Raw genomic sequence first — 24542 nt, 5'->3', positions numbered from 1 at the left:
TAAAACTTTCGTTGCACTTTAAATATTTCATTTAGATAAATTCAATAGATTTTATTAATAGTTATAGAGAAAAAAAATTATAAATATTTAAACTTTTCACAGGTGAAGTTTATTATTTTTTACATGTTTAATTATGGTATTGTAGTTTCTCTTTTTCTTCTTTTGATACACATAAATTTTTTATATATTTTTTTTGAAAAAATAAAAAAAAAACATTATTTTTATAATTAGATTTAAACCCTTTAGTTGTCCTTGTTTACGTGGGATTTTCTTATTTTGATCTTTTCTTATGTAAAAAATAATAAATTTCACCAGTGAAAAGTTTATGCTACATTTCAGAAAATAGACACATCAACTTTCTATTTGTAAAAAAAACTTAACTCCGTTAAATAAATTTAACGACAAGAGCTTAATTAATTCAAATTAACACTTTTAAGAACTCAATTGGAGATTCTAATAAAAAAAGAGATCAAAATAAGAAAATCACACCTAGGGACAACTAGAGAGGATTTAAACCTTATAATTATTTTACTTAACATGTGAAAAATTAATATAAGTGTGTTTCACTCTTTCATTACTCGGTTTATTTTGTATTGTCGGTTGAGAATCTGATGTTTTATCTGGCTCGGACCAATCACGCAAATTAAATCCCCATGTTTAATAATTGGTTTGAGAAGAAGTTCTTCTTATCCAAAAATAAATAAATAAACAATTAAATATAAACCAAATTAATAATTGCGAAGAAAGATGTGGCATGTGGCAACGCAGAAGCGCACCAGATCCAATGTATTGGAAACTATTCCTTTACTTAATATTAATGATAATAATATTAATAATAATAATAATAATATAACTAACAAATGTTATATTTAAATGTTATATTTAGCGAGAGAAAGGAGGAATAAGTTGATACTGGATTTTCTTATGTATCAATTCTTATGGTTTATCTCTTTTTTAGTAAACAATGAATAAGTATAACATTGTCTACAGATTGTAATAAACATAGGATTATTGATTTTTACAGAAATTCTTTTAAATCATACTTTGGATTATTCTTAATTAATTACTGTATGTCTAGAAATGGAAATTTAATCTTTACACCATTCCATTCTTCAATTAATAAATATTTCTAAAATATATCTCTACTTCTAAAATGTCTAACATAAATAAAAATTTACATAATTTTATTATTTCTAATAATATTTCTTGGCGATAACCTCTTTTTGACTTACAACATAACCTGACAAATAAATTGTATTTGAACACATTTTTAATAATTCTCAATTATTATTTACTTCACTGAACAGAACTAGTTCTAAAACTGTTTAAAAATTCAATAAATTTCAATCAATAATAAAATATACTCAAAATCGATCGTGTTAGAAAATTAGTTGCTGGATATTCTCAATCGCAACACAAAACTGAGTTCAAGCGTTCCAACATGACATTTGAATGTATTTATCTTTTCACGTCAGATATGAAGGAAAACGTAAAAGCCTTTTTTTTTCGTTTAAAACATACTTAAACGCCAAATCAATTAAAGAAAATGTGTTTCCTAGCACGAGTGAAACGTTGTACGATCGAGACTATGATGGGATTACAATACACTCTCACTAACCAATTTTACAAATAAGTGAAAGAAATAATTTTTTTGCTTGTTTCTAAATAACTTTTAAATATATATATCTTTGGTTAATCGTGCTTAAAATTATTCAGAAAAGATGCATTTTCTCCAAAAAAAAAATCTTTTAAAAAAGGTTGCTCTATCATAATATTATATATATAAAGAAAAAAGTACTCAAAGACTATCACTAATCCAAAAATTAGACATTTTTTCTCTAAATAAAAAGGAAAAAAAGGCTTTAGTCTCTTTTCCAGTTCCAATTCACGTTGGAACCCACACCTCCAAAATTTGCAGTGAAAGTTTCTACGTCTTGTCATACTAGCACTGGCACATGCATTGCATATTGCAGATACATAACGATACGTTCTACGTCTATAAAAGAAATTATGAAACACTCAAATTCATGGCGGCAGAAAGTGCTTTTGCTAATCTGGTAACGTATGTAATACATATATTTTATACATTTTCCCTTAAGATTAACAATTCCATGTAAAATATTATAAACTTTTTCTTATACTTTTATTTCTAAAATACTTTTAATAAGTCACATTTTGATCACATTAATCAAATTTCTTTTTTTTTGTTTATTTTGAAAACGTGACTCTAAAACAGTAGCAGTTGATAAAATAATTCGTAAGCATAATTGAGGTATGAGTACTCCATCCAATATGAAACTCGTGGTTACAGAGAAGCAACAAGCTAGCTGCCATGCACTATTAATTTCTCTCGTACTCTCCAAATTTCATCTAAATATATTCCTTTTGTTTTCAGTTTCTTCCCTTCCAAACATATTCTACATGTGCTGGATCTGTCTGTCACATAAGTGGATCGTTTACATGAAAATCATTTTTAAAACAGACATTTTTCTAAGAAAAGGAAAAATCAAATGCATGGTATTTGTTCTCTTTTGGTCAAATCCCAGAAGAATTCCCACATGGCTTCATAAAGTCGTTTCGTGGTTATATTCTCTAATTCTTCTGTTCATTTCACCATTCTGCGTTGGCAATTTTGTTTCAGTCTGAAAATAGACACTGTTTTCTAATTTGGAGCAGAGACTGATATACTGTCATGTACCTAGCTAGCTATCTATCTGCTACATTCATGAACTTTTACCCTTAAAGGTTTTTTCGCTTAGTATAAGGATAGGATCCATCCCTATATATGGTTATGTACACTCTCACTATAAGGGTTTAGATATGGAGTCTGAAATACGCTCAAACTATATTTTGTCTTCAATCCCACCCTAGCTAGCCATCAACCCTACTTCTGACAACATAATTCTTACTTTTGTTGTCTGTTTTTGACCATAATCCAAAATATATGAACAACTGATTGTAATGATCGTAGAGAGAGACAATTCACACCTCAGCAGTGGAAACATATACTAAACTTGCAATTGCTAGCAGTCCCACTGCAGCTGCAACTGTTCCTTTATCAGCCATCTGGGAGAAGGTGAAGTTCAACAAAACTTCTCTCTTCTAAAAAAAATAAGGAAATTAACCTTCTCCGATAAAAGTTAAAACAAGATTAGAAAGTTGTTTTGTGAAGTTCAGTAAGCCTAAAAAACACTTATTAATATGGTATGAGAGTTATTATTAGAACCTATTCCAACGAGATCTATGTGAGTATTCTGTTTTACCCATTGTCTGGTAGGTATCAAAGTAATAAGCACAAACGCACACAACATTGTCGGACCACTATTGGATCATCCATTAATTCTACTCTCACGTTCGAGATGTTTATAACTCGACATAAAGAGGATGTGTTGGAAATTCTGACTAGAGATAAGCTCAAATTATAATATATAAATGGTATGCAAACCTCATTTTACAAACCAGTTTGTAGAATTGAATTAGGCTCAAAAACCACTTTCTAATAAACAATTTAGTTTCTTTAATAAGTTAATCTTAACTTGGTATTTTTAGATGATACGAAAAGTTTGTTTTATTCTTTTTTTTTTCTCATAAATATTTATAGAGGCCTTTATCTAAACTTAAAAGATAAAAGCAGACGCCATTGTTCACAAAACATGCTATGCACAAACATGTATCAGAACATACTACGTACATATGCAGTAATAATACGACGATGGTGACAAGATGCCACGAGTCTCACAAGAGTTTATACTTTTCAGAGCATTTCCTCGATCGACCCAAGTTCAGTGCACAGGAAAATTTCTTAACTGAAGTAGCGTTTTGGACAAACACATTCAAAAAGCAATTAATTCCTTACCGATGCTTACATAACTCTTTTTCTTTAGGGATAGGATTCAAAAGTAGTCACCAAGAGAGAATATAGCACATTTTAGATTCAAATTATTATTCCAAATCCAAAAGTTGGTGATTTTCCCAGTGAATCGATATCATTTTAAAGCAGCTTTAAATTTAAAGGTGGAGCCATGCTGTTCCAAATAATTCCAGCTACTAATACCTTAATTAAAAGGGCAGTTCTCATCTAAATTCAGGCAAGTTTTTCTGCATAATGTTCAACAACTCTCACATTTCGATTTTAGAGTGTTCCTATGATCGTCCCACGACTTTAATGATGCTCCCGAACATAAATACAGTGAAGAAGGAAGCCCATGTAGGTTGAAAACTTAACGGGAGAAAAAAAAACGTGAATGGATAAAGAGAGGCAATATCACATGAAGGTTTTTGGAGCAATCACTAAGAACAAAGACACAAAAGACTGAGACAATATTACAATATAGAATTTTGGAGTGAGGAAGTGAGGGAGTATTGATAAGATTATGGAGTACAGACAAACGTGAGGGTGAAGAGAGAGACCGTGAGATCTCAAGCAGTGTCTATATTATCTATAGATGATGCATTTTATTCACAAACCATATGGGTTTGTTCCTGTTTCTTGCAGACACTAAACTAACTCATGTCATTTTATTCTGATATATTTTGTGTGCAACAATGTAGTATATGTATCTGTGTTCCCTTCCTAATAAAGATTTATACCACACTCTCTTTCTCTCTCTTTAATACACACATTTCAACAACAAATTTATTTCATGGTTATCTTGTATCTTCTTTATTAGCAAGTGGCAATACAACATGTCCTGAATGGATTAAATAAACCAGCAAGTAGCAGACACCTACTTCTTTTTCCCATATTCTAATGTTCCAAATGGGAAAAAGGAGATGGAACGCCATCAAGATTCATATATTCAACTACCATAATCAAACACGAGTGTTACTCTCTTAAAATCATTCTTAACTCAAAAATTACAGTGAAAACATTTATTCACACTTTTCTTTTAATTCTCTAACTTCCTCTTTTCGAATTATTATTCGTCTTCAAACTCTCAGTAAAACGGGTGGTACCTGTCAAGAGCATTCTGACCCTCAAGTAAGTTATATATTTGATCAGTTATCACAAAATTTTAAATTTACAACAAATACAATCACCTATCTTTTTACTTTACTTCTGTATTTATAGGTTTTGAAAGGTTTTGAAGTGGGTTTTTAATTAGAGTTTGCCTAATCACAACCCAAAAAATTCAAAAATTGATAAATATATTTTATTTGTAAATATTTTCGATTTGCAATGTTAATACCTAAAGAAAGCATCACCTATCGACTTATTGAAAAATCATTCAATTCGCAGTATTCTAGAATTGAAAATGACCTTTTAATATTCTTCGAAAAACTTTGACTGTTCGATCAATGATAGATCGGTCGGTTTTACGATATAGTTATAATACTAAAATTATTCAAGTAATTAAAAACAGTTTAAATTACTTTAATAATCTGGTTAAGTGAACTGGAATTATGATACAGTTTCGTTTATCTAAATAAATATTTAATTTGATTATTTCCAACTTTTTGCATAGCCAATGACTATAATAATTTAAATTCATACATTTGTGGATGGTTAGTGGAATTATAAAAGGAAGAAAAGGTATATATATAAAGTGGAATTGTAAATAAGTGTAGATTTGAGTTGAGAATAAAGGGTAATCGGGAAGAATGGGAATGAACAAGTCGTTGGTTTGAATGAGTATATATATATGCTATGCTGAACTGGAATAAACAAAGTCAACATGCATAAAATTATTCATCTGTATGCCACTCCCGTAGGTGGAAATACATCGGATATTGTCGTCAATGTCCATTTTCAATATATGAGTGAGTTGATTTATAGAAGACATTTCATTTAGCTTCTTTACATAATTAATTCTAACTTATCCATAAATTAATTTAATTTATGTTTTTCTTTTTTAAATTTGTAACTAATATTTAAAAAAAAAATCTTCTGCAAGAAGAAATTTAGACTCAATATCTTTTATTTCAATGGATCTGATCTATCTAATTGTAAGAATTATATAAAAACAAACACATTAATTGCGGCTGTTTTATTTTAACAACTATCTGCAGGAAATTGAAGTAATGGCATAAGAAGTAACTAACCTTTATATTTCATCTTAAGAAAAGTAAAGTGAAGTCGCAGTGAATGCTTGCTAAAAGAAGAAATGCGACAGCTAGTTATTAAATCTTAAATCTTTCTCTACAATTAATAATTAAGGTTTTAATTTTCTCTCTAATTATTTTAGCGATTGATTCTTTGTACTCAGAGATCATTAACTCAATTTCTAGAAGAGGATTTTTTTAGTAATTTGACAACAAAAAGATCGCAGTTGTCGTGATGGTTTAAATTTACACGCTTTAAATTTAAAAGACCAAGATTACAAAATTATAATATCCGACACTCCAATATTTAAAGTTGGGCCAAAATCTTAAACTGTAAAAGGTGTTTATTTAATAAATTTTGATATAAAATATAAAGTTTTCTTCCTGCACCCCCATGTTTTCTTTCTGTACCCCAACTTTTGCTATAGTTCCCATTTTATCTCTATAAAATATATATTAAATAAGTTAAGGACTCCATTAGATTATAAAATTCGGTTAATGAAAATTTATATAATTAAATTTTAAATTTTGATAAAATAAAATCACATTTAATTAGATTTCGGAATCTAGTTAAAATACAATGAAACTTAACCAGATTTTAAAATTAAATAAACAACAAAAATCATAAGTAACTAAATTTTAAAATTTGATGAAAAAAAATTGACACTTAACTGAATTTCAAAAAGCAATAAATAAAAAATTCACACATAACTTAATTCTGAAATCCAATAAAAAAAATCCACACATAATAAAATAAAATTCACGTAAGCAAGTTTCGAAATCCATATAAGTTTCTTGGGTTTGGATTTGTAAAACCGGATTTTGTAAACCAGATTCTTCTTCATTTTTTTCATGTGGCATGTTTCCTTTATTTCCTTCACCACACACATCCACCCTTACATTCGTGTTGGCCATTATTCAACTTCACTCATCACAACAGGACCATTGTTTATTATTGTTGTAGGTTTTATATCGACTAGAGATAAGATCAATTCATAATTTATAACTAGATATAAACTTTATTTTACAAACCGATTTTGTGAAGATCGAATTAAACTTAAAGTCACTTCTAATAATCATTCCCGTCTTCATTTCTTGGTTTAATTGGCGTTATGAAATGAAAAAGTGTGTGGGCTGAATGTATGAATGGCAATATCATATTAATATGTGTAATGTTTTAAGCAAAAAGGAGAGACTATGAACATGGGAAAAAGAGAAGGCTGATGGTAGTCCATGTTCATAAAAAAACAAAACTGTAAATAAACATTTGGAACCATGTCTCAAAATATCTCATTCTTAACACCTCGGTGAAGTGGGTTACAGAACGAGTACTTGGTAAGAAAAATAAGTTTTTATCCGTTTATAGAAGATAACGATGAAGAAGAGGAAGTTTATTATGAGAAAGATAAAAAAGACGAAGATGACAAAAGATATGAAATCCAGAACCAGATTCATCAGAAACCGATTCCCATGATTTGGTCGTACCATGTTGTTCTTCATTCAGTGGTTCTAAAGCAGAAACTTTTGGCAACTGAGATTCGGCCGTGAGTGACCTACAACAACCCACTAATCTTCAACCTCAAGCCATTTTATTTATACGCAGGACCACACCACTTTTATGCTCAACCTTCTTTCTTCCTTCTCCATTTCTTATGGCCTCAACCACTTTCTCCAAACAAAAGCCTTCTGATTCCTTTTGGACCCCAAAACAGAACAAGGTCTTCGAAAAGGCACTTGCAGAGTATGACAAAGATACCCCTGAGCGCTGGCACAATGTAGCCAAAGCAGTCGGTGGTAAAACCGTTGAAGATGTTAAGAGACACTATCAGATACTCTTGGACGATCTCAGGCACATAGAGTCTGGCCATGTTCCACTTCCCAATTACAAATCCACACCATCTTCCTCTTTCACTAACTCACGTATAACATTTTCTTTTCATCTTTCATTTTCGCTTTTTTTATCCAAAAAAAATCATTCCGTATATACATCGATTTAGATAAAAAAAATGTCTAAATTAATAAATATGGAATGATTTCTGCCTACTTCTATAAAAAAAAACCTCCATTTTCTTATGTAATTACTTGTTCTTCATTTTGTTTCATTTGCTTGCTCCAGGCTTTTGAACCACTCTCTTCGAGCTCAAACTGATTTCAAGCAATGGCTATGTGTACTGTGAAACGAACCTGTATATCTTTCTACTTCTTTCCCTGCAGTTGTAATTTACGCCATTTTAGAAACAGTGTCAGCTCCTTCACCGAGCTCCGCCTCTAACCACTTCCTTCACCAAAACTCATGCATGTATCTTTCTTAAATATGAAATTAGGTTATGTTGTTACATTATCAATTATAGCCCTCTTCTTCTTTCTATAAATATTTTTTTTTATTAAATTATACAAAACTTAAAATAATGTTTAAAATATTTAAATATTTTCTTTCTAATTAACTTGTATATAAAGCAATTTTAACTTCTTACTTTTATTCCTGTAAATATTTATTAAAAAGTTTATATATGTGGGTTATCACTAAGATTATACCGTTATTTACTAATCATATTTATATGGTATTAATTTATCTATAAAATGTCAAACCTAAATTATAGATGTCGTATAAAAAAGTTTAACTAATAAATTGAAAACTTAATTAAATTTTAAATTCCTAATAAATTTGATTATTTTCGAATTAAATTGCTATTAATTCTTTTTTTATCTTTCGGATACTCCAACTTTTTATATTATTGGATTGAGTCCGTATAGTTATTATCTTTTCTTTTATTTTCATTTCTTGCCTGAGGAAGGAAAATATGCGACAATATAATACTTATGTCACGTAGTTAAAAGTAAAAATTAAATGACGTATACTTTAAAGAAAAATGTAACAATTTTGTACTATAGCCTAAAAGTATTTAAATTTTCAAAGACTTGAAAGTAATTAAGCTTAAATTAAAATATAAATAATTTATACATAATGTTCAAAATTAATTAACGTTTATTAATTAAATGAGTTAAACATTAAAAGAAAATCTATATTTAATCAAATTTAACTTTTCTAGGTAGAAAGCGTAGAGAAATTTTTGTTTTTGTTAGTTCTAAAATATTAACTAATTGGCTTTTAACCATAGAGTTGCAGTTTAGAGAGAAAATTAAAGTATTGGTTTTTTTGAGAGAAAATTATACAGTGGAAAATGATTGCGAGATAAATTACTAGAAATAAAATATTTGTGTATTTCATAATAAAAGGAAAATAAAGAATATGCCAATTTTCATAAAATTAATCGCAAATCTATCCGCATTCTCTACAGTATATCACCTCAAAGTGAACAGAGCATAAAAACTACTCTTCAATTAGTATTGACAAATGAGAATTGAACTTTAAGATAGAAAGTAAACAAAAACTCATTGAAAATAAGAAAATCGACTCCCATACTAAAAGAGTTATAATTTTACAATAGTAAATATTTATAATTATTTATCAAAATTAAATCTATTAGAAAAAATATATCTTAATTTAAAAAGTTGTTTCCATCATAAAAAATTAATTAGTAAATTAATGTGCAAATAATTTGAGATTAGACATTTATTTAATATATTTACTACTTTTTAAAATAATATTTTTTTTCTTGATTTCCATGCCATAATTTCTTTTATTTATTTTTCTTTGTAATCGAACACGATTCATTTTCATGACTTTATGCTTGACCTTTTGTGATATCATTATCATTATAATACTTTAAATAACAGATGCTACTTTCGAATATAGAATATGCTTAAGTTAAACGCCAAGATAATAAATGCTAAATGTTGTGTCCTTTTCATGAACCATCTTTTCTTTTTCTTTTCTATGGATTACTTTCATTTAACTGATGATAAATTCATGTAATTGTGTGATTACATTTATGTTGAGTTATTTGGTGAGACAGCTTATAAATTACTCATTTTCTAACCCCCTTTTCTCTTGTTTTAATAAAGCTTATTCGGTCAGACTGAGCTAATTCATTTCAGTTAAATGGACACTTTAATAAAAAATTCAAACCGGTTCAGTTCCCTTTTTTGTGGGTCAAAATAAATTTAGTTGAATTAGTTAAACCGTTTCCCATGTTTATGCAAAACAAAGTTCGTCTTTTAATCTCCTACCACCCTGTTGGGAACAAAACTAAAAAAATACTATAATCTTGTTGGTAGGTATTTACAAAGAACCACGATTCATGAGTATTGTTGGTGTTCTTGTAGACTTAAAATTTGTGGATTTGGGATTTTGATTGAATGTTGTTGGTTGGAAAATCTAAGAAAGAAAGAAATTTTATTGATGGTGTTGTTTCATCTATTTCATTTTGCACTCTAAATTTTTTTAAAATTCAATTCAAAAAAACTCTATATTAAATTTTTTATATTTCATCAAATGTAGGATAACCGTTTGTCTGAAAGTTCAGTGTGTCGAACGTCCTCCTTGTTCCTCGCTCCAGATAATCGATCGGTGTAGGGGGTGACCTGCCAAACACACTCTGATGCTCAAGTCAGAATTTTTCTTTGTAAGCCTTTAGTAACTCAATAGTGGGTAAAAGGTGAGTTTACCTCGAAATTAAACCTTTATTTATAAAGTTGATAAAAATCTGATCAATTAATTTAATATCTGTCTTAACCAGCCATCAATAATCGTTACCGTATTGATTACACTTTAACTGCACATAATTGTTGTTTGGACCAAACGGCAGAGAGACTTCTTCCTACATGTTAATCGTTCGGTTCTTTTCAAGTCAGTAGATAATCGTACCTGATCGGTCAAGTCAAGTATAAGCCCATAGTAACATTATAAAAAAAAATTGTCTTTATTAAATTTCAAAATCTGACTGAGAGATTTTTTATTTTTTTTATCGAATTTTAAAATTCGATAAAAACAAAAATAGAGTTTTGAAATATGACGAAGAAAAATGTAGCTTCAAAAACTATTTTCAAAAATTGAAAGTTTATTAGAGATGCAAAGTGAAACAGTATTTATTAATAGCATATAGAAGCACTAATAATGAGGCAATATAATATTGACACCCTAGGTGGTGGTTGAATGACCAATATGCATTGTAAAAGTTATTGCCTACACCGATAGCCACGTCCATGTCTTTTAAAACTAAGTATACTCCTACCACGGAATTAGATGCTAATCAATATATCTTCCCTCACCAAACTATCCATTACTTCCATGGTTAAGATTAAAAGTTGATTAATTCTCTATGTACCCAAAAGGAACAAACATTATTAATATCTCAAAAACGTGAAGATAACCATTCTAGAGCCTTCTCTTTTCGTCACTTTACTGCTAACCAAAATAACCTACATCATCCAAAATCCAAAATATTAAACAAAATTTAGTCTTTTCACTTTTAAATCTAACTTTTTCGCAATTTCTACTTTTTATTAACTTTTCACTTTTACAGAAGAAGATGTAAGTGGAGAGAAGTTGATATTCAAGAGAAAGGAAAGGTGTCTTCTTCTCCCTAACAAGTTGAAATTAAACAATTGTGAGTGAGATGGGCAAAGAAGAATATTATATTTTTTAAGGGAAAAATAATAATATTTTATTCAAGGGAAACATGCATTTCCAAAACGAGCAGAAATAATACCTAACCCAATCTTTTATTTGCCCCCACTCATTTTCAATCTTATTTTAAATTTACGATTTAATCTTTGATTAAAAGAAGAAAGAGTTGCGGGAAGTAGTAAAATAAAGTGTTAAAAAATCAGGTTTCACAATCATAAAATTTAAATGGAGATTATTAAAAAAAAATCTATTTGCTGACTAAATTTCATTTATTTTTTGTCTAAGACCGTAAAATTCTCAGAAAATTAGTAATCTATATATAGCAACTAACCAAGAGTAATGTTTGATATACGCGGAATCATATTTATACCTAAAATGAATATAAAAGACGCAGCTTGCAATCGGCATGGCCATGTGCCATTTTTTTGTTTTAGAAAGCGAGCCTTTTGAAGCTGTTAGGTTACGATATTTCGGCCATCCTCGCTTTTCATATGCTTAATTGGTAGGTACACTGCACTCATTTTGAAGACTCGTTGTTCTTCGCAATTCCACAATTTAATGCACAACAAGAACCTAATCTCTAGGGGCAGCAAAGTTCCAACAGATTTCTGACTAAATCCAAACTCTTGCACCAGTTAACACTGATCTGAAGATTTAAAAAAAATCATGTAATGATCATCATCATACAGTAATGTCGAAAGCTCAACTCAAGGAACAATGAAAACAGAACAATCGATGTCTACAATGGAGTTTGAAAAGATGTAGTAGAAGATGAGACATATATATCCCTGACGCAAGAAATCTGAAATCAAAACCCAGAATTTTTCAGATGAAACTATGCAATCTCAACTGGGTACTTATGAATGCAATCTTCCCAGGGACTCTTGGGTGAGGGATTCACGTATCTGAGAGCTTCCCACACCGCACTGTTACACTTGAATCCACTCCCAAACGCAATCTGCCACACTCTGTTACCCTTTCTCATCCGCCCCTTCGCCTCCGTGTAAGCCAGCTCGTACCAAATCGAACTCGACGAGGTGTTCCCGAATCTGTGCAGCGTCATCCTCGAAGCCTCCACGTGCAGAGGCAGAAGCTGCAGATTCTTCTCCAACTCATCGATAACGGCCCTCCCACCAGCGTGAATGCAGAAATGGTCAAACGCGAGCTTGAAATCAGGGATGTAAGGCTTCATCTTCGCATTGAAAAGCTTTTTCACAACGAGTGTGAGAAAGAAAAGAAGTTGCTCACTTATAGGCAACACGAGGGGACCCAAAGTGGTTATGTTAGTCTTAAGAGCCCCACCGGCAATTGCCATGAGATCCTTCGACAAAGACACGCCGGTTTTTCCGGCATCGTCTTGCTCCTGGTACACGCACCGAAAGGCCTTGTCATCCGCCCCTTTGTGAGTCCTCACCACGTGCAAAAGCTTGTATTTGGCTCGCCTTTTATCGGAGCTTTTGTTGGAGAGGAGAATGGCGGCCCCACCAACGCGGAAGAGGCAATTGGGTATCAACATGGCCTTGTTGTTCCCGAAATACCAATTCTGAGTGATGTTCTCGGTGCTGACGACGACGGCATAAGTATTGCGGTGAACCTGAAGCATGTCTTTGGCAAGATCGATGGCGATGACGCCGGCGCTGCAGCCCATGCCGCCAAGGTTGAAGCTTTTGACATTGCCACGGAGCTTGTACTTGTTGACGATCATGGCGGAAAGGGAGGGCGTGGGGTTGAAGAGGCTGCAATTGACGACGAGGATTCCGATGTCCTTGGGCTTGACGCGGGTGTTGGCGAAGAGGTTGTCGAGGGCGCCGAACATAACCTGCTCGGCCTCTTCCCTGGCGGCGGCCATGGAGGGGCGGGGGGGGATGGAGTGCATGGCCTCGGGGAGGTAGGTTTCCTCACCGAGACCAGAGCGGAGGAGAATCTTGCGCTGGAAATCGAGGGAGGAGGGGAGAAAGTCGCCGGTGAGGGTGGAGTGGTGGATGAACTTTTGGAAGTGGACGGTGAGGTGATTTGGGGGACGGTAGCAGGAGAAGTCGAGGAGGTAGATGGAGGTGGGGCGGGTCATGATGTAGAGGGTGGATCCCAAGGCGAGGATGGCGGAAATAGCGATGACGCTGAGGAGGTTGTACTGGAGGTGGGCCCAGAGCTCCTGAATGTCCTGCGCCTTCATCTGAGAGGCTTGTATGAGGATTACGGACATCAGAGGGAGCAGGCACAGGGTCACCAGGTGTGACATCAGGTAGTGGTACCCCAGTTTCACATACTTCAGCTTCACGCTCTGCGAAAAATCCGGTAACCTCTTTTTCGACTCCTTCGAGGTTGAGCTCGAGGTTGTCTCCTTCGTGTCCGTCTTCGTGTTGGAACTCATAATGGATCTGACCTGATCTGAAATCTGGTTCCTATGAAAGAGAGAGAGAGAGAGATTGAATGGGTGAATGAAGTAAAAGGAGAATGATATATATGTAGTGAGTACGAAAGAGATTGGTGCGGTGAGGGTCAAAGGGAGAGAAGCGCCGAGCGCTGGCTTCAATCTCACTCCTTTCGCCCTCCCTCTCTTCACTCTCTCTCTCTCTCTTCTTGACTTTCTGTCTGCAACTCTGTTTTCGGATTAATTAGGTGTTTCTGTTTCTGTCTTTTTCATCCCTTTCTCCCTCAACATTTCTTCCTCCACAACCACATCATCTGTCCAGATTTTTTTAATTACGTTAATAAATTAAACTGCTTTTTATTTACACAAATAATACTCCTTTACAAATAACCCAAATTACATACTTTACAGACAAACTTGTGTGTCAGAATATTCACAACCACAAAAACATTTTTTTTTATAAATTGAAATTCAATTTTACGTGGCCACAAATTTATCTATAAAATATTTCTTATAAATTAAAATTAACTAACTCGTAGTAAGTTGATTTTAATTTACGACTTGTGCTATAAGTTCCTTTGGCATAGCTTATGTTTATAGTATTTCTCGTTGAAATTCATAACCACGATGAGTTTGCTCAAATGTTTATATTATTGTCTATTTACCATGTCTGTTTATCTTCTTAATTTGTTTCTTTTTTAAAGAATGTTTTGTAACACGGTCCAACATTCAGTTAAAATTAATTAAATTTAAAAGTTTTTTCCACGATTAAATATGGAATATTTAAAAGATATTATATTTTTTACTTGTTTTAGTTATAATGTTTTGCTAGAAAGTGAAAAGGAAGGAAATGGAGGTTTTTGTAAAATAATATTTATAACACCCACATAGGAGATTTGATAAAACATAGAACAGAATGATGTTAAATTTAGGAAGAGAATGCTATTAAATACATGAAGAATTATCAATTTTATTCTTTTTCTCTTCCTCTCTCAATAATTCCCTTTCTTTTATCTTTCTAACTTTTTTCTTATTTTATAATCCGATAGCACTTTGCAATACTTAAACAATTAAAAACTATTTTGATCAGATTAGAAGAAATAGAATAAATTTGTATTTACTCTAAAAAACTTTTATGATTTTATCATTAAATTTGATAAGATCAATTTATTTATATGAAAATAATATATTTTATTCAACATAATGTTTATGTCAAAAAATAATGAATAAGAAAACCTACAATATATTATATAATGTGTTTCAGTTTATTTCATTTTTACATTAAGTATATAAACAAAAAGAAATGTGATATTCCATTAGAATACACAAATAAAAACGTTCAAACTAATAGTAACAGTGTTGTATATAAAGATTAAAAAAAATCATAATCACTCAACAATATCAAGATAAAAATTATTTTATCACTATAATAAAATTATGTATTATAGATGAACATAATATTTTGTGACTGAGAGGGTAATTTGATTCCTTTTAATAAATTACCAACCATGGTGGTAGAGTGATCACAAATAGTAAAATTTGTCAGTAATCATTAATAATCACAAATATGTCAATAAATAATTTTTGGTAAATATTGACAGATTTTGATTATCGATAAAAATCATAATTGTATTTTTTTCTTTTCCTCTTCCTCTTCTTTTTTCTTTTTATTTTTCTTCCTCCTCTCCTCTTTGTTATGCCTCCACCATCATTGTTAAAGTTATTACGTCAACTATAGTCACCAATAACTCATCCTTTTCCTCCATCTCTTGCATTTTCTTCCTCCTCGACATATTCTAACTATGGCATCCATTGCAATTTCGTGTTACTATCACACCTTTACATCATTATCGAGTTGTCCCAACCGTTATATTTTTGTTACCATTGACTCTAGCTTGCTCTTCATCCTCCTCCTTCTTATTCTTTTGTTCTTTTCACCGATTTCTTGTTAATATATAAAAGTTTTATTAGACTTGTCCGAAAATTTGTTCGAAAGGCCTACCAACAAAGAGGCTTATAAAAAATCATAATTATAATTTTCCAACGGTCATTTACGTCATTAATACAAATTTCAATTTATTAATAAATTTTTCACATGAATTTATCAACAAAAATATTTATCAATAAAAAAAATTAAATGCTATAGATAAAAAAAGGGATAAACTTATATCCTTACGATTTTAGGTTTAATGTGGTCTCAATTGTAAATTAAAGTTATATCTCATTGGTGGTGTATTTTTCCACTTAATTTCATTTTTAAATATCCATTAATTATGATATAGAAAAATATACAAGAGACTGGAAAAAATAACTTTTATTTAACTCAACCTTGATATAACTCAAAATTTAATATAAAAGAATCATACATTATACACATAATATTCGCTTATACATCAGGAACAAACCTTTTAATGTAAATAAATTAAAAATATAAAATAAATTAAATTATATCGGGACAAAAGATGTGTAACTTTGACATAAATAGCTGAAGATGCAAATGCTAAAAATACAAAATCGCAAATAACAACCTATAACTGCAAAAGAAATGTAATGAATTAAATGTTAGAACCATAAAGACAAATAAATAATGCTAAGAATGTAATTTTTGTTAAGTATTTATGTAATTCGCTATTTGAATAAGTGAGAAAGAAAATGAGAAAAAAATATTCTTATGAGATCTCTGAACATCATAACTCCAGTTTCTAGACATTTCATTTTATCATTTGAGAAACGTTTTACATGGATGTATCCATGGTTAAGATAATTTTGTGTGAAAAAGTAGTAATCAAGTTCAAGTATATTTTGTATTGATGGTATAATAAAACAAAATTCAACGATATATTATGTAAATTTAGAAATTTGAATAATTACCCATTTTTAACATTTCTATAATTCCTTTCATATACCATGATTTTAAACTTATATTGATTTTTTTTTAAATTCTTATATTTCAAGTTGTATAAATTTGGATGAGGCAAATTAATAGAGTATTTCATTTATTTAGTGAGTTTGAAGTTCTTTAAGGTAAAATGAGTTATTAGAATAAAATATTAAGAATTTTAAAAACATATTTCAAATAATTATAATAATAGAATTTAAAATTCATTTAAAAAAATTAAAATTTCACAACTTGTCCATCCTTCTTTATACACATTACATAGACGTAGATATTAAAAGAAACTAAATTATTAAATATTATTTAAGCATTTAAATTTTGACTAATAATTTTTAAAAAAATAAATTTAAACTCATATTTTTAAATAAAAATTTATTTAAAAAAGATAAATTCTTTATTTAAATAAAAAATTAAAACACAATATATTTTAATTACTTTATCCATGTAAAAAAAAGTCATAATATGATTCCTTAATCCATTCATCTTCCACCTATATATCATGTACAAAAGATAATATCCAACAAAAACAAACAATAATTTAAAAAATAATAATTATAATTAGGGATGACAAAAAGAAAATCGCAGGTAAATGTATCTACGAGTAAAATACCTGCGAAAAAATATTAAAATTTATTTTTAATTTAATTTTAATTAAAAATAAAATTAATTTATATTTTATTAGTTAAATTTAATTAAAATTAAATTTTAATTTATATTTAATTTTCTTTATATTATAAATATTTTGTAATATTATTAAAATATGTATAAAATATATTTTTAAAATTTTTTTCGAGTATCCGCGGATACTTGTGTGTTTTAAAATACCTGCAGATATTTTATAAGCGAGTACTCATGTGGGTAGCGGAAGAATAGTAGATCGAATTGCGAACACTGTCTTGTCTGATCAACCTGCTTTCATCTCTAATTATAATTAACATCCTTAAAATGTTGATTGAAACAACTTTATTGCAATTTATATTGTTATTTCAAGATTATTTAATGTTAATAGAAACAACTTTATTGCAATTTATATTATTATCTTAAAAATATTTTTAAATATTTAAAGTTAAAATAACTTTGAGAGATTTAATATTCATGAATTATAATAATCTTAAACTAAATTAAGATAGAAATTGGTTTTATGATTTATTTCATAATTTAAAGGAAAGAAAACCGATATAGCTTTTTATAATTAATTTTAAAATATTAATTCTTAATAAATAGTTTTTTATTTCTGAATTTTCTTCTTCTCTGTTAATCAGAGCAATAAACATAAATGATTGGATGATTTGATATTGATTCGAGAATGGGTTATTATTAGCATAGCAGTAACAATGACGATTTTCGAGTCAAACCTTTCCAATCTTTTGACCAAAAGCTTTTATATTATGACATTCACACGTGAAAATGGCAGAGACTGTGACTGCCATGGTTAGCCCCACCACTATTCCTTAATATCTTATTCTTTATTATTTGTCCCAAAATTTAATTACATTTTTTATCATTTAATTTAAGTTTTATTTTTTTTTATTTGTTTACAACGCTTTTCTCATTCTACCACGTAAACTTAAAAAGTTACCTATATTTTAGCAATTTGTTAAATGAGAAGAAAAATAAATAGCATGATAAACAAAATATGGACTAATTTTTTATTAATTAGCTATTGACTGTATGTTGATGTAATAAAATATTATGCAATCTGCACAAAGTTAACTATCTTCTTCTTTTTCTATTACCTAAATAAATAAATAAATTATTATTATTATTTAAATGAAAATATCTAACTTTTATATTTATTTTTAATATCACAGATAACCGTGTCTATTCAAAACGTTGAAGTAGATTATTATATAATGTGGTTTAATAGAGATAGAATATCTATGAATAATCTTAGAATGATAATTATCAAAATCACAAAATGTTGAATAGAAATTCTCTCAACATGTTGAAGTAGACTATTTGATAATGTGGTTTAATAGAAATATAACATTTAAAGTCACTCTTAGAATGACAATTATGAAAATCATGATGTTAGTAAAAAAATATTAGAAAATGAATTTATACATAACTTAATCTTTGGAATATAATTTCACCACATTTATATATTATAATATGTTTAATATGGTATCTCTAATATATTTTCTCACGTAAAAGAAAAAATAAACTCAATATAATATTATAGATTTATGAAATATTATATATTTATGATTATTTAACACAATAATGCAAAAGAGCTTGAATTACTCTAATACTATTTTAATAAGTGAATGTATATTTATTTTAATTTTACAAAATTAATCTATAAAATAAAGATTGATCCTTATTTCTAATATTTGTAAAATTAATATAATTCCATTTGACATCATCGAGAAAGTTGTATGATGATGTTGATGTGAGTTATTGATATTGTGATTGTTTCTAATTTCTCAGAATTGATTAAGATTTAGATTAGAGGTTTTATTAAGGTTGACGCGGCTCCAAAAGAATTTATTTTTATTGTGTTTAAAGAACACAAATGCGAAATATGTATGCTTTTAGAACGCATATTACATTAGTTTCGTAACTTATCCAATATATGCTGATGTATATCGAAGACATGTTAAATCAGTTTTGGAAAAGCTGATCTAATACTTTCAACTGACAAAAAAAACCATTTTCAAAAGTGATTTCTACCTACTCACTACATAGTTGAGAATATATTGCAATAACTAACAACGGATCGATGGCATACACATAATGCTTACTTGTAATCCAATATGAAAAAAAAAATATTTGAACCGCAATCTTTTCGCTATCCCGTACGGGTACCTGCATAAAAAATACATGCGAGCATTTTAAAATTGCAGATATCCGCAAAAGAATTAAAAAATATATTTTATATATTTTTTAAATAAAATTACAATATATATATATAATATAATATAAAGTAAATTAAATATAAATTAAAATTTAATTTTTATTAAATTTAACCTAATAAAATAAAAATTAATTTCATTTTTAATTTAATTTAATTTAAAAAATCAAATTTAATATAAAGAGGCAGGAAAAAAAAAAGGTTTTGAAACTTAGATGTAGCTTATAAAATGAGAGAAAAAATAGTTAAAAAAAAAAAACAAAAGTAGCATTACGGATGGTTAGAAAAGAATGAACTTGGTAAAAGTAGAGAAGATTTGTGTAATCTATTTGAAATGTTGTTATTTTAACTAATATTATATACATATATTAAATCAATTTTTTTTAACCGATTTAACACACACATATATATATATATATATATTAATATTATAGATACTTTTTTTACAATCAATCTAATATATTTCTTAGCAATGTTTTTACGTAGTTGCCATACCATCAATTTAATAGCCTGATATAGTATATTAATTTTGCACTAATGGAACGTAGTATTTTTGTTCTGTTCATCAAAGTTGAGGGAGATGAATTAGGAAAGAAGCTTCCCGTTACAAAAAAATAGTTTCAGCACACACTCGCAAAATACAAGAAAATAATATGGACAGGGGTGTTGAATTGTTTGATAAATAAAAGATTAATTATATGAGAATTGTCTACATATTTCTCTTTTCTATCATATCATCTTAGTAGTCAGTGTAAAATTTAACCTATATTTTAATTTGTCACATCGCCTAACTTAATAAAAGAATTGTCAAAACTAAGATGTAAAAAAGTATAAGTCATATTTTTTTATTTATCTTTTATAAATTTTATCTTAGTAATATTTCATAGTTGTGTGCTATTATTCATATTATTTTCAAATAATTATTACTTATCACTTAAATATAGTTATTTAAAAAAAAATATCTATACTAAATTACACATCAAAACACTGTTGTCTTTTTATTATTATTATTAAAATTAGTTTATACTTTATTTTTAAACTGTTAAATTTATTTTTATTTTATAGAATTGGACCAGTTGAATTTCATCACCAATTTAGTATTAACGAGATTAATAATTTTAAGAACAATCAAAATCCATCTAAGACACGTCTCTTCCCCCAACATGTTGAAATCATGGCTGTTTTGATATTAGTCGAGAAACGTTGAGAAAAATCCCAAACAAGAATAAAAATTGTTAGAAAAAACTATGAAATATTATTTTAATGCGTAGTAATTAAAATTAACTTTACAATTTTAAACTTTTTTATTTCTTTATTTAACTATTTTAGATTAATTTCTACATAAAATAATAAAACATTATTACTTTAATTTATAATGTAATGATGGTTTTTTTAATTTGAATTACGTAAAAATTAAAAAGCAATCTAACAAATTTTATATAGAATGTTTTAATTAATTCTGCGTATAAAATTGAAATAACTAATCACAACTAAAATAAAATTAAAGATATTAGAAATGAATGTATTAAAATATAGAAGATAATGGTAACATTTTCACATTAAAATAGTAACACTTAATATATATATATATATATATATATATATATATATATATATGAAAATAATAATATTACGTATAAACAGCTCTTATGTTTGAGTTTTACTTTAGATATTATTAAGAAGAAAATTGAGTTTTTTAATAATCCTTAATTAAGCATATGTATAATAATTTATTTTTAATAATAAAACATGAAATTGCAAGTCATATAATAATTATAATAAAAATCCTTAATACAGTAATATAATACCTCAGAAAATAATTTTGTACGTGGTAATAAGATATAAAGAAAAGAATCATGAAATTCCGTACTTCTCCGTCGGAGTCACGTAATGGCTCATATTCTACCTCAACTAAAAATAGAAAAATGTTTTTTTATAATTTTTTTACAACCTTTTTACAATGATAACTGACAATAAAATAGTGACATAAGTTGTTAATAAAACAGTGACATAGGTTGTTAAAAAAATTGTTAACTGTCATCATCCTTAAGAATTTACTTAATTTTATTTATGGACTATTTCAATCATTTCAAGAATATACATATATTCATTATTATCTCCTAAATTAGTATGAACAGTTTACATAATAAAATTAAAATTGTAAAATAATTAAATTCAAAGGTTCATTTTTTTTAATTTTGTTCAGAATTGAGAAATGGAGTAAAACATAAACCTAGACATAATAATGACTATTCATTTTTTTTGGATATTAATTTAGAGGTCAAAAACGATAACCACTGGACAGTAACACTGAAACAATAACAGGTGCTCAAACCACAGAGATATTCCAAACCTAAAATTACCACAATATATCAAGGGGAGGAAGACACAACACCCTCCCCTGTTTTCAACCACTAAACCCTAAATCAAAATAACCCTAATTCCTCCAGCTTCCACCATCGGAAGCACCACCTCCTCTCGAGTAGCGGGACCCACCATCACCATATCCACGGTCCCTGCTACCTCCATAACCACCACCTCCGTATCCACCGCCGCCCCCGCCATAACCACCACCACCACCATTACGGTTATAACCACCTTCACGGCGGCCGCCTCCACCGTAACCACCTCCACCACCACCTCGTCCATATCCTCCTCCACCGCCACCCCCACCGTAACCTCCACCACCGCCGCTTCCATAACCACCGCCGCCTCCACCACCTCTTCCACGGGACTGAGCCGCGTTGACGGTGATGTTACGGCCGTCAAGGTTCTGGCCGTTCATACCATCGATAGCGTCTCTCATCGCCTGCTCCGTGGCGAAGGTCACAAATCCAAACCCTCTTGATCTTCCAGTTTCACGGTCGTTGATGACCTGAACACAAACAAAAGCAAAAGCGCGTGAGATCGGATTCAGAACCGTGAAATTCAGGGAAAATGAAGAAAAAAAGAAACAGATTAAAACCGATCGATCTTCGCCTTTGAATCAAAGATGAAGATGAACGTACCGATTGGTGTGAGTAATAAAAGAATCATTATAGTAACACAAGTATCATAGATCAAGTAACGCAAAACAGATGAGAGAGCACAGATCAAGAAGGATCAAGAGAATCCAAATCCGAATGGTGTCAGATCCGATCCCTGCGACTAACGGACCTTCGATTCGAGGATCTGGCCATACGGTGAGAAGGCTTTCTCGAGAGCATCGTTGTCAGTGGCCCAAGCAAGCCCACCGACAAAGCATCGGAACTCAACTTCTGCAGAAGCCATTGACAACACTCACAAACCCTAAATGACAGAAACAGAAAGAGCCAAGGAGATTAGCACGAAGAACAATGTTATGCCCTCCTGTCTTGTTATATAGCATCCAATCTCTTAACCAGGGTTAACCTCCACCACGCATCGCTTAACCAGGGTTAATTAATTTAGGAATACTCTCAACTCTCTACTCCAGTACTCTGGTCAATGCTGGTTCATTTTATTATTTATTTTTTAAGAAAATCAATCTCCACTTGATTCTTTATTAATTTTCCTTCACCAATACCATCTAAATAAGATATACTTCTTAAAAATATATATTAAATCAGATCACACAAGTTGATTGGATTTTATTTTGGGAAGGTCTAGCTAGCTACGATCTAAATAATTAATTAATTAATTTTAAATAAAACAAAACAAATGAATTATTATAAAATAGGGAAAGGATCATGATGAAGAGTTAGAGATTAGTCCTCTCAAAATATGGAAAATTTGTTGGCTGACTTCATCTCTCTCCATAAATTTTTTTACAAACCCCTAACAAGATATTTAAGATAATTAATTATATAGTATTAATAGCTAGTGATACTAATTAATGAATTAATAAAAGAGTATAATTATTTTAGAATAATGGGTTGTAGTATGATTGAAGTTGAAAGTGGACAGAAAGGGAGGGCAGATATTCGGACCGGTTCGTAAATATCTGAGTGTAGCTCAGAGAAAATATCTGATATACATAATTACAGTAGGGCCCCTGGCTGCCTAAGAAATACACTTATTTCTATTGGTGGTTCCTATACACGTCAACGGTGTCTTGTTTTACTTTACTTGGTCTCCTAATGACACTATATCTAACAAATCTTTATAATATTCTTTTTTTTTTTAAATTAATAAATTTTCACTTTAATTGACATAAGATTAAACTATTAGCTCAATTATTTTATTTTATTTATTTCATTAAATAAATAAATTAGAAAAATTTTAATATAATAATAAGACAAAAATGATAAAAAAATCATAATATTACATAGTTATATATGATATGATTAAAACAATATGGTATAAACAAACCTCTTTAACATAATGTCTAAAATGAAAATAATGTTTAATTGTCTAAGACATAGTATTAGAAGCACTAAACGTTATTTTTTAACTCTTGTCTAATAATTAAGAGCATTTAATGTATGTTAATAAGAGTTCATAAGAAAACGTGTAGTTACCAAAACATCAAATAAAAGAGCTATATCGTCTAAGATATTCGCTAAACACTATATTTTAAACCTTTTAAAAGTTAATAAAAACAGACAAGGGCTAAATGTTCAAACACGTATCATGCCTAAACGCTTAAATTGTTTAAAGCGTTAATGCATATGTTGCGTTGTGCTCTCTTTTCTATACAAATTATCATCTTTATCGAAAAGTCAACTCAGAATCAGAAGGACATTAAGTCCATGTTCACTTGAATGGATTTGAGGAAGAGTGATCAAATGAATTTGAGAGGATTTAAGGGTAAATTTTTTGTTGTTTATTTGAGTGGATTTTGGAGATAAGTGAGAGTAGATTTGGAAGTAAAGTTTGTGAGAATTAGTGT

The 24542-nt window shown here is 29.5% G+C and overlaps 1 protein-coding gene and 2 pseudogenes across 1 annotated transcript; 1 reads left to right on the top strand and 2 right to left on the bottom strand.

The window, feature by feature from the left end:
• Positions 1-7693: 7693 nt before the first annotated feature.
• LOC148204305 (protein RADIALIS-like 3 pseudogene) lies at positions 7694-8326 on the top strand (annotated as a pseudogene).
• Positions 8327-12219: 3893 nt separating this feature from the next.
• LOC148204304 (3-ketoacyl-CoA synthase 4 pseudogene) lies at positions 12220-14186 on the bottom strand (annotated as a pseudogene).
• Positions 14187-21914: 7728 nt separating this feature from the next.
• LOC124842528 (uncharacterized) lies at positions 21915-23037 on the bottom strand. Its single transcript, XM_047319032.2, has 2 exons — positions 22850-23037; positions 21915-22568 (listed from the first exon to the last, which is right to left on the bottom strand). The coding sequence occupies exons 1-2, from the start codon at positions 22961-22963 to the stop codon at positions 22131-22133; spliced, it is 552 nt and encodes a 183-aa protein (XP_047174988.1). The 5' UTR covers positions 22964-23037; the 3' UTR covers positions 21915-22130.
• Positions 23038-24542: the final 1505 nt, after the last annotated feature.

Source organism: Vigna umbellata, chromosome 2, assembly GCF_029865625.1.
Source record: "Vigna umbellata cultivar VRB3 chromosome 2, Vumbellata_1.0, whole genome shotgun sequence".
Taxonomy (NCBI): Eukaryota; Viridiplantae; Streptophyta; class Magnoliopsida; order Fabales; family Fabaceae; genus Vigna; species Vigna umbellata.
Note: the sequence above shows the minus strand (reverse complement) of the source record. Positions and strands in the feature narration are given on the sequence as shown.

Coding starts and splice junctions, on each gene's coding strand:
- LOC124842528 (XM_047319032.2), bottom strand. CDS start 22,963: ATGGCTTCTGCAGAAGTTGAGTTCCGATGCTTTGTCGGTGGGCTTGCT. Junction 22,569..22,849: donor GCCAGATCCTCGAATCGAAG/GTCCGTTAGTCG, acceptor GTTTGTGTTCAG/GTCATCAACGACCGTGAAAC.